An 11,000-nucleotide genomic window follows, 5' to 3' on the forward strand; every position below is an offset into this window, starting at 1 on the left:
TTGGGGTTATTGAATGGTGGGACCCGGTTGAGATTTGAGTCTCCTATGATGAGTGTTGGTGTATGTCCCTCAATGTTCCAATCTGCTACCTTGTAGTTCGGCCTAGCCTTGTGATAGAAGGGTTTTGGGAAGGGTGTGTGGGTATAGGCTGTGGTTGGGGTTGGGGTTGAAGGTGGGGCTGTGGTGGGTGTGATGGTGGGTATTTTGAGGCGCCAGTTGTACAGGGACCCTGGACCGGTAGAGGCACAGCTATATTCGTTTTTGTGGGGGTTCGGATTTGGGAGCTTTGGGGTGTTGCCCATTGTCTTGCCCTTTAGTCCTCGTCATGTGCCCCTTGAATTGCCCTGTCCTTGTCTGTACCCCTTGCCTGGCGCCTCCTGTGGGTGAAAGAGGAGCAGATGTAATTATGTCCCTGAGTAATATTGATACGTTACTCTGTGCTCCTTTGCAGTTAGTGTTTTGTTTAATGGGTGTAGCTGTAAGTGTATCTGTTTCTGTTTGACTGTTGGCTGTGTGGTGAACCTGGGCTATGATAGGGGTGACTGCTTTAGGAGTAGGGGTGACTGCTTTAGGGGTAGGGGTGACTGCTTTAGGGGTAGGGGTGACTGCTTTAGGGGTAGGGGTGACTGCTTTAGGGGTTGACTGCTTTAGGGGTAGGGGTGACTGCTTTAGGGGTAGGGGTGACTGCTTTAGGGGTAGGGGTGACTGCTTTAGGGGTAGGGGTGACTGCTTTAGGGGTAGGGGTGACTGCTTTAGGAGTAGGGGTGACTGCTTTAGGAGTAGGGGTGACTGCTTTAGGAGTAGGGGTGACTGCAAGTGTACAAGTTTCTGTTTGACTGTTGGTTGTGTGGCGAACCTGGGCTATGATAGGGGTGACTGCTTTTGGAATAGGGGTGACTGCTTTAGGAGTAGAGGTGACTGCTTTAGGAGTAGAGGTGACTGCTTTAGGAGTAGAGGTGACTGCTTTAGGAGTAGAGGTGACTGCTTTAGGAGTAGATGTGACTGCTTTAGGAGTAGGGGTGACTGCTTTAGGAGTAGGGGGGCCCACTGGACTTTTCCATTTCTCCTCTCCAGTTGTGGGGGTTGTAGGGGTTGCTATGTTTCCCTCTCCTTTTTGCTTGGAAAGGGAGGAATCAGCCAGAGTGGGTGTTGGGGGTGGGGAGTGAAGATGTGTTTTGGAGAGAGTCTGTATGTGGAGGTTGTAGGTTTCACTCAGGGTCGGTTGTTTTCCCAGTGATAGTGTCCGTAGGTATGATGGTTGTTTTTTTGGCAGGGGCGAGGTTTTGATAGAGGTGGAAACTCCTCTGCTGAGGAGAGAAGGGGCACTGGGTTCGGAATTGGAGTTAGTATCGTTGGTCGGGAAATTTGTAGTGGGGTGTGTTCTATTATTGGAAGTGTATGTGGTTGGTCTCCTATTGTGTTGGTCTGTATAGTTATTTGTTGGGGAGAGGAAGTGGTCTGAGGGGGTTTCAGGGTGGTTTCGACTCTAATGATGGTGGTGGGTGTCAATTTATGTTTGTACCTCTTATGTGCCCAGCCTGTTGCGATTGTCAGTGCCAGAGTGTTGGGTCTGTTTATTTGTTGTGTAATAGTGTAGGTGATTGACCGGTAATGTGCCTGTAGTATGTTCATGTTGTTTTGCATCCACTGGTGTGTGTTCTGTGATAATTTTGTTGTGGTGTTATCTGTGGGTGAAGATGGTTTGATAAAGTTGGTGACACGATGCACCTGTCTCATCATGCCAGTGGGGAATGTCTGGTTTTTAAGTGCTTTTTCCACCACCTCCATGTGGTGGGTTGCCTGTATTAATTTAAAATACAGTTTGGCAGTCTGTCTTGTCTCCTCATCTGGGGGTTCGTATCGGCCCGGCCGTCTGTATGCATAGGGTTGGGTTTGTGGTATCCTATCATATGACCTGGTCTTTAGATTCATTAGTGCCTGCATTGTTCCTAAACCCTGAGGCTAAAATACCTAAATACTGCGCTTCCTAGTTAGTACCCTACAATCGGGTTGTTCTCGGTCGAGGAGGACCGGACAGTGTAATTCAAAAAAGCAGGGCAATACTATATTTAGAAATAGAAGATGTGAAGGCCTGAACAGCACGATACTTTTTGTGCTGCTCAGAGCCAGTCCTTACCGCCTTGTTATTTTGTCTGCCGGGTTTATTGAAGTATGAAGGTAGAGATGAGGTTATGGTTGTTTCTTGATGTTCCCGAACTCCAGGGCTGGTGCTGTGATCCGTTGATCTTTCGCCGTGTTCTTTGCAGACCGGGTTATTGCCATATAGAGATGGAGATGAGGTGTACCGATTGTTTCTTAGGGTTCCCGAATTCAAAGGCTGGGGCAGTAATCAGTTGTTCTTTCTGGGTCCAATCCTGTTAAAAAATCTGGTCCCACAGGTTTAAAATCCCAATTGTTTCCCCAAGTGTCTGTGCACCTTTAGACAATGAGCTCCCCTTACCCCTCCACATCTTAATTCTAAAACGTAACTTTTAATTATATTGGTTAAAATCAAAAAGGTGATTAAAAGCCAAGCAATGTTAAAATCCACTGTGAAGTCCTGTTTGCAAAGCCCTGACGTTTCGCAGAACTTTCTGCTTCTTCAGAGGGATCTTTTCCTCGACCGAGAACCCTGTATCTTTTAAAGATGGGCGCAATTAGGAGGGAGAGACCCAGCCGCTGCGCCCAAATTGGGCGTTTCTATCTTTCTGTTATCTTATTGGTTCAATTTACCCGCGGGAGATACTCAAAGGCGGGAAATGTATGGCCTTACAAGAGCTTATATGTTGAGCTCCTCTTTCTTCTGTTTGCTTTTCCGTTCAGTTTCCAGACTTTGTTCTAAATTAACCTAACGATATTCCCAGTCAGATCTTCTGTCAGCTAAATATCCTTTGTCATGATAGTCCCTCATTTATCCCAGTATTTCCCTCTCTGATACTTTACTTCCCTAACTTTCCCTCCCTATTCTGTCCCCGTCTTGTTACTCTGTTCAATTATATTAAATTTTTCTATTATTCTGTATTTCCTTAGTTGTTATTTGTAGTTCTATATGTGAATACAATTCGATCCCTCTAGCACAATGAGACAAATCAAAGAAATAAAAATTAATAACAGTGTTGGGGGAGAGAAGAGTGAATCAATGTTAGATGTTGCTGTGATTCACAGCTATTGCTCTCCCGGTGCGTCCAGATGTGTATGACCCGTGGACAGCGGAGGAGCAACACGCCACCCGGGGAGCAGAAGCCAGCACCTGAGGGCAGTGCTATGCTTGTAGAGGGACAACCCAGGGATGGCACGGGCTAGGGTTAGGTTTTAAATATAAATGTGTTTCGTTTCAACTAGTTCGTTTTACGGTGCACTGGCCTATCTCCTGTTTATCCCTCCCATGTGTGATAATCTAATCTAATAGGTGTAGTACTTAAAAAAGCCCGTAGATGTCCTCCTAAGACCATAAATAAAACTGAGGTAAGCTCCAAGTTGCCTCTTTTTTTGGATGGCAGTACAGAAGTCAATGTGGTGAGAGATTCATTCAACCATAGTGTTGTTAAATGTGAACATAAACGCCATATTGTGCATTTAAATGGTTTTATTGTTTTGTTAAAGGACAGAAAAACCTAAAAGAGGCAGTGCCAAACTAAAACCAAACAAGACATAAATCTATAGAGAATAAAAATAAATTATGAATAAAACCATGTTCTTCTCCATCCATTTTTCTGTCTGTTAAAACCCATTTTCTAAAACCTCTCGTTCAGGCCATTTGGCGTTATTGTCTGTAGGTGCTGGATCCACTCCCGTTCTACCCTCTTTCGCTGCCCACAGGTCCAGCCTATATGTGCCTGTAACCCTGATATGGTAAGGTGAGTGATGGGATGCTCCTGGAAGTGGGTTATGAGTTCTGTTTGTAGGTGTGCCCTTTTAATGTTATACAGGTGTTGTTTGAGTCTGGTTTCTATGGTGTGTTTGGTTTCTCCAATGTATTGTTTATTGCAAAGTGTGCATGTAATGATATAAATGGTGTTATGTGTGTTCAATGAATAAGATTCTTGTACTGGTGCTGATGTGTGGCTATGTATATTTGTAATGAACTTTATCTGTCGAAAATGGACGTTATGAGGTTTGAGGTCTTGTGGTGGCTTGCTACTGAATCTTGCTTTGGTGAGCATGTCCTTTAAGTTTTTGTTCTTTCTAAATGCTGAGATAATTCTGTATGGTTTGAGTGGTATGTAAGTGTGCTGAACTGTAGAGAAGTTGTGTTTGAATGATTGATGTAGGGGTCTAATTCTATGTGAAAATGTGGTTACTAGGGGGATGATAGTTGTCTGTTGATTGAGTATTGATGACAAAGGAGGGGAGACAGAGGAAGTGTTCCGGTTTAGTGGTTGGTGCAGATCACTTTCCATAGGGGAGTCAGGGTTAGGGTGAGGGAGGGAGATAGGATGAGAACCCTGGTTAGGGTAATGGTACACATTAGGGTTAGGCGTGGGGTTAAGGGAAAGGTTAAGGTTAGGCGTGAGGTTTGAGGAGAGGTTAGGATTAGGCGTGGGGTTTGGGGAGGGGTTAAGGTTAGGTGTGGGGTTACGGGGAAGATTAAGGTTAGGCGTGGGGTTAAGGGAAAGGTTAAGGTTAGGAGTGGGGTTAGGGTTAGGGTTGGGGTTTGGGGAAAGGTTAAGGTTAGGTATGGGGTTAAGGGAAGGGTTAGGCGTGGGGTTTGGGGAGAGGTTAGGGTTAGGCGTGGGGTTTGGGGAGAGGTTAGGGTTAGGCGTGGGGTTTGGGGAGAGGTTAGGGTTAGGTGTGAGGTTGAGGGAAAGGTTAAGGTTGGGCGTGGGGTTAAGGGGAGGGTTAAGGTTAGGTGTGAGGTTTGGGGAGGGGTTAAGGTTAGGAGTAGGGTTGAGGTTAGGGTTAAGAGAGGTGGATGATTTGCTGTGGTCTGTGGGTGTTGGATGAATGGGAGGGAGGGCGGCCAATGTGTTGTTTTTAATAGTTCTTAAAAATCGTTTTGAATATCCTCTTCTTCTAAGTGCGTTGAATAGTATATTTATTGCATAATCCAGGTCTTGCTTGCAAGATGATATCCTGTAGAACCGTATAATTTGTGATTTTATTATTCCCTTAAATGTATGTTTGGGGTGGTAACTGTGTTTATGAAGTAAAGCATGTGTGTCTGTTGGTTTGAAGTAGACTCTAGTGTGTAGTGTTTTCTGTGATTGATTGTTGTTACTGAAAAAAACTGTTGTGTCTAAGAAGTTGACTTCTTGCGGATGAATTGTGTATTTAACCTTGATGGATGGATGATGACCGTTGAGAATGTTTATAAAATTTGTGAATAACTGGATGTCGTGGGGCCAGGCTCCTATTATGTCATCTAAAAAGCGGTAATAGAAAGTGGGTTGATATGGACACTTGGCCAGTGCCTCTCTCTCCCATTCAGCCATGTATATGTTGGCGTAAGCAGGTGCAAATTTCTTGCCCATAGCTGTTCCCTCCACCTGCAGGTAATATTGGTCATTGAATAAAAAGTCATTACTAGTCAGGCTGATTTCTAATAGTTGTAATATTTCTTTGTCCGGTCTAGTGTTGTCTGGGTATCTCTTAAAGATGTTTCTAATTGCTTGTATTCCTGTTGCTGTATTTATGTTGGTGTATAGGCTATCAATATCTATTGTGAATATGTGTGTATGGGAGGGAACAACTATGGGTCCAATCCTCTCCATGAAGTGGTAGGTGTCCCTGAGGAAGCTGGGGTGCCTAGTGGAGAGAGGGTTGATGTGATGATCTATATATTGTGAAATGTTGTAAGATTCACTATTGCAGTCTGAGACAATCGGTCTGCCAGGAGGAACTTCAAAGGGAATTGTCCATGTCTCCGGTTCCTTGTGTACTTTTAACAGTAAATAGAATAGTCTAGGTCGTGGGGTGTCTGTACCGTAGAGAAAGTCCCGTTGTTTTGCTGTGATGTAGTGTTGGTCGTAGAGTCTTTTTATTATTGTCCTTAGCTGTGTCTGTGTCTGTGGTTGTATACTGTTTTCTATATGTTTATAATGTTTGGTGTTTGATAACTGTCTGTTGGCTTCATACATGTATTGATGTTTATCCAATATTACTATTTTTGAACCTTTATCTGCTGGTTTAATGATGATGTGTGGGTTGTTTTTAAGTTGTTGTATTGCCTGTCTTTCTACGTGTGTGAGGTTATCCTCCCTATCTGTGTGAGTCTGATGATTGTGAAGTGTGTTTTTGTCCATTCTAATTAGTCTCCTGATTCTGCCATCTATCTGGGAGGTTTTAGGTTCCCAGGTAGATGGTAAAGTAAATGGTAGGTGATTGTCCTCTGTGTTGTAGTCAAAATAGTCCAACAGTTTAAGTCTTCTATGGTATTTGTGGGTGTCCCTTTGAAGTTCCTCCCAATCAAATTTGTTTGGGCGAGGGATGAATGTCAACCCTCTCTCCAGGAGCTTTACCTGTGCTGCTGTGGGTATGAAAGATTTGGAAAGATTCATGATATTAGTTGTTGACCGGTCCGCTGCTCCCCTTGGTGGGGGATCTGCACTGGTTATTGGGGAAGGAGAGAGATTGCAAGAAAAGTTATTTCTATCCAGACTGTGGCTTGTGGTTAATGTAAATTTAACTGTCTACACCAGTGTTGAAAGATGAGGTCTGCTGTGGTGGATGTCCAGTGTATGAGATCTGTTGTTGTGTGAAATGTGTCTTGTGGGATCTCTAATAGGGTTGGGAAGTTAGTGGTGATGTAAGCGTTGATGAGCTTAAGGTTTCTCTTCTGCTGTGGAGTAAGAAGAGGTGAATGGCTGATGACAGGAATGTATATTGTTGCGTTTGGAAATGTTTTCTTTGCCTCCTTGTGCATAACTGACAACTGTTTTAGTGATGTTTGGAATGGGTCATGGTCTTTATTGTTCAGGCCCACCGAGATGACAACCGTCGCTGTGTCTGTGTGTATGGGGGTTTTTTCCAGTACTTTTATGAAGTGATAAAATGTTGCCCCTGGGTAACTGTCTACCTGGATGTTGGGGTTATTGAATGGTGGGACCCGGTTGAGATTTGAGTCTCCTATGATGAGTGTTGGTGTATGTCCCTCAATGTTCCAATCTGCTACCTTGTAGTTCGGCCTAGCCTTGTGATAGAAGGGTTTTTGGGAAGGGTGTGTGGGTATAGGCTGTGGTTGGGGTTGGGGTTGAAGGTGGGGCTGTGGTGGGTGTGATGGTGGGTATTTTGAGGCGCCAGTTGTACAGGGACCCTGGACCGGTAGAGGCACAGCTATATTCGTTTTTTGTGGGGGTTCGGATTTGGGAGCTTTGGGGTGTTGCCCATTGTCTTGCCCTTTAGTCCTCGTCATGTGCCCCTTGAATTGCCCTGTCCTTGTCTGTACCCCTTGCCTGGCGCCTCCTGTGGGTGAAAGAGGAGCAGATGTAATTATGTCCCTGAGTAATATTGATACGTTACTCTGTGCTCCTTTGCAGTTAGTGTTTTGTTTAATGGGTGTAGCTGTAAGTGTATCTGTTTCTGTTTGACTGTTGGCTGTGTGGTGAACCTGGGCTATGATAGGGGTGACTGCTTTAGGAGTAGGGGTGACTGCTTTAGGGTAGGGGTGACTGCTTTAGGGGTAGGGGTGACTGCTTTAGGGGTAGGGGTGACTGCTTTAGGGGTAGGGGTGACTGCTTTAGGGGTAGGGGTGACTGCTTTAGGGGTAGGGGTGACTGCTTTAGGGGTAGGGGTGACTGCTTTAGGGGTAGGGGTGACTGCTTTAGGAGTAGGGGTGACTGCTTTAGGAGTAGGGGTGACTGCTTTAGGAGTAGGGGTGACTGCAAGTGTACAAGTTTCTGTTTGACTGTTGGTTGTGTGGCGAACCTGGGCTATGATAGGGGTGACTGCTTTTGGAATAGGGGTGACTGCTTTAGGAGTAGAGGTGACTGCTTTAGGAGTAGAGGTGACTGCTTTAGGAGTAGAGGTGACTGCTTTAGGAGTAGAGGTGACTGCTTTAGGAGTAGATGTGACTGCTTTAGGAGTAGGGGTGACTGCTTTAGGAGTAGGGGGGCCCACTGGACTTTTCCATTTCTCCTCTCCAGTTGTGGGGGTTGTAGGGGTTGCTATGTTTCCCTCTCCTTTTTGCTTGGAAAGGAGGAATCAGCCAGAGTGGGTGTTGGGGGTGGGGAGTGAAGATGTGTTTTGGAGAGAGTCTGTATGTGGAGGTTGTAGGTTTCACTCAGGGTCGGTTGTTTTCCCAGTGATAGTGTCCGTAGGTATGATGGTTGTTTTTTTGGCAGGGGGCGAGGTTTTGATAGAGGTGGAAACTCCTCTGCTGAGGAGAGAAGGGGCACTGGGTTCGGAATTGGAGTTAGTATCGTTGGTCGGGAAATTTGTAGTGGGGTGTGTTCTATTATTGGAAGTGTATGTGGTTGGTCTCCTATTGTGTTGGTCTGTATAGTTATTTGTTGGGGAGAGGAAGTGGTCTGAGGGGTTTCAGGGTGGTTTCGACTCTAATGATGGTGGTGGGTGTCAATTTATGTTTGTACCTCTTATGTGCCCAGCCTGTTGCGATTGTCAGTGCCAGAGTGTTGGGTCTGTTTATTTGTTGTGTAATAGTGTAGGTGATTGACCGGTAATGTGCCTGTAGTATGTTCATGTTGTTTTGCATCCACTGGTGTGTGTTCTGTGATAATTTTGTTGTGGTGTTATCTGTGGGTGAAGATGGTTTGATAAAGTTGGTGACACGATGCACCTGTCTCATCATGCCAGTGGGGAATGTCTGGTTTTTAAGTGCTTTTTCCACCACCTCCATGTGGTGGGTTGCCTGTATTAATTTAAAATACAGTTTGGCAGTCTGTCTTGTCTCCTCATCTGGGGGTTCGTATCGGCCCGGCCGTCTGTATGCATAGGGTTGGGTTTGTGGTATCCTATCATATGACCTGGTCTTTAGATTCATTAGTGCCTGCATTGTTCCTAAACCCTGAGGCTAAAATACCTAAATACTGCGCTTCCTAGTTAGTACCCTACAATCGGGTTGTTCTCGGTCGAGGAGGACCGGACAGTGTAATTCAAAAAAGCAGGGCAATACTATATTTAGAAATAGAAGATGTGAAGGCCTGAACAGCACGATACTTTTTGTGCTGCTCAGAGCCAGTCCTTACCGCCTTGTTATTTTGTCTGCCGGGTTTATTGAAGTATGAAGGTAGAGATGAGGTTATGGTTGTTTCTTGATGTTCCCGAACTCCAGGGCTGGTGCTGTGATCCGTTGATCTTTCGCCGTGTTCTTTGCAGACCGGGTTATTGCCATATAGAGATGGAGATGAGGTGTACCGATTGTTTCTTAGGGTTCCCGAATTCAAAGGCTGGGGCAGTAATCAGTTGTTCTTTCTGGGTCCAATCCTGTTAAAAAATCTGGTCCCACAGGTTTAAAATCCCAATTGTTTCCCCAAGTGTCTGTGCACCTTTAGACAATGAGCTCCCCCTTACCCCTCCACATCTTAATTCTAAAACGTAACTTTTAATTATATTGGTTAAAATCAAAAAGGTGATTAAAAGCCAAGCAATGTTAAAATCCACTGTGAAGTCCTGTTTGCAAAGCCCTGACGTTTCGCAGAACTTTCTGCTTCTTCAGAGGGATCTTTTCCTCGACCGAGAACCCTGTATCTTTTAAAGATGGGCGCAATTAGGAGGGAGAGACCCAGCCGCTGCGCCCAAATTGGGCGTTTCTATCTTTCTGTTATCTTATTGGTTCAATTTACCCGCGGGAGATACTCAAAGGCGGGAAATGTATGGCCTTACAAGAGCTTATATGTTGAGCTCCTCTTTCTTCTGTTTGCTTTTCCGTTCAGTTTCCAGACTTTGTTCTAAATTAACCTAACGATATTCCCAGTCAGATCTTCTGTCAGCTAAATATCCTTTGTCATGATAGTCCCTCATTTATCCCAGTATTTCCCTCTCTGATACTTTACTTCCCTAACTTTCCCTCCCTATTCTGTCCCCGTCTTGTTACTCTGTTCAATTATATTAAATGTTTCTATTATTCTGTATTTCCTTAGTTGTTATTTGTAGTTCTATATGTGAATACAATTCGATCCCTCTAGCACAATGAGACAAATCAAAGAAATAAAAATTAATAACAGTGTTGGGGGAGAGAAGAGTGAATCAATGTTAGATGTTGCTGTGATTCACAGCTATTGCTCCCGGTGCGTCCAGATGTGTATGACCCGTGGACAGCGGAGGAGCAACACGCCACCCGGGGAGCAGAAGCCAGCACCTGAGGGCAGTGCTATGCTTGTAGAGGGACAACCCAGGGATGGCACGGGCTAGGGTTAGGTTTTAAATATAAATGTGTTTCGTTTCAACTAGTTCGTTTTACGGTGCACTGGCCTATCTCCTGTTTATCCCTCCCATGTGTGATAATCTAATCTAATAGGTGTAGTACTTAAAAAAGCCCGTAGATGTCCTCCTAAGACCATAAATAAAACTGAGGTAAGCTCCAAGTTGCCTCTTTTTTTGGATGGCAGTACAGAAGTCAATGTGGTGAGAGATTCATTCAACCATAGTGTTGTTAAATGTGAACATAAACGCCATATTGTGCATTTAAATGGTTTTATTGTTTTGTTAAAGGACAGAAAAACCTAAAAGAGGCAGTGCCAAACTAAAACCAAACAAGACATAAATCTATAGAGAATAAAAATAAATTATGAATAAAACCATGTTCTTCTCCATCCATTTTTCTGTCTGTTAAAACCCATTTTCTAAAACCTCTCGTTCAGGCCATTTGGCGTTATTGTCTGTAGGTGCTGGATCCACTCCCGTTCTACCCTCTTTCGCTGCCCACAGGTCCAGCCTATATGTGCCTGTAACCCTGATATGGTAAGGTGAGTGATGGGATGCTCCTGGAAGTGGGTTATGAGTTCTGTTTGTAGGTGTGCCCTTTTAATGTTATACAGGTGTTGTTTGAGTCTGGTTTCTATGGTGTGTTTGGTTTCTCCAATGTATTGTTTATTGCAAAGTGT

At 44.5% G+C, this 11,000-nt stretch overlaps 1 protein-coding gene across 4 annotated transcripts; it reads right to left on the minus strand.

Moving 5' to 3' along the window:
- Positions 1 to 265: 265 nt before the first annotated feature.
- On the minus strand, positions 266 to 10,171 carry LOC127920248 (uncharacterized). 4 transcript variants are annotated; one of them, XR_008105458.1, is made up of 3 exons: positions 9,144 to 10,171; positions 2,138 to 2,387; positions 266 to 377 (listed from the first exon to the last, which is right to left on the minus strand). XR_008105458.1 is itself a non-coding variant. In XM_052504092.1 (2 exons), exon 2 carries the CDS (start codon positions 6,495 to 6,497, stop codon positions 3,735 to 3,737), a length of 2,763 nt encoding a protein of 920 aa, XP_052360052.1. In that variant the 5' UTR covers positions 6,498 to 7,401; positions 9,144 to 9,943. The 4 variants fall into 4 exon arrangements, 1 of the variants encoding a protein (XP_052360052.1); XR_008105459.1 differs by lacking the exon at positions 2,138 to 2,387; XR_008105457.1 differs by lacking the exon at positions 266 to 377 and having other exon boundaries at positions 1,279 to 2,387.
- Positions 10,172 to 11,000: the final 829 nt, after the last annotated feature.

This window comes from Oncorhynchus keta, unplaced genomic scaffold (assembly GCF_023373465.1).
Source record: "Oncorhynchus keta strain PuntledgeMale-10-30-2019 unplaced genomic scaffold, Oket_V2 Un_contig_186_pilon_pilon, whole genome shotgun sequence".
In the NCBI taxonomy this organism is placed as follows: domain Eukaryota; kingdom Metazoa; phylum Chordata; class Actinopteri; order Salmoniformes; family Salmonidae; genus Oncorhynchus; species Oncorhynchus keta.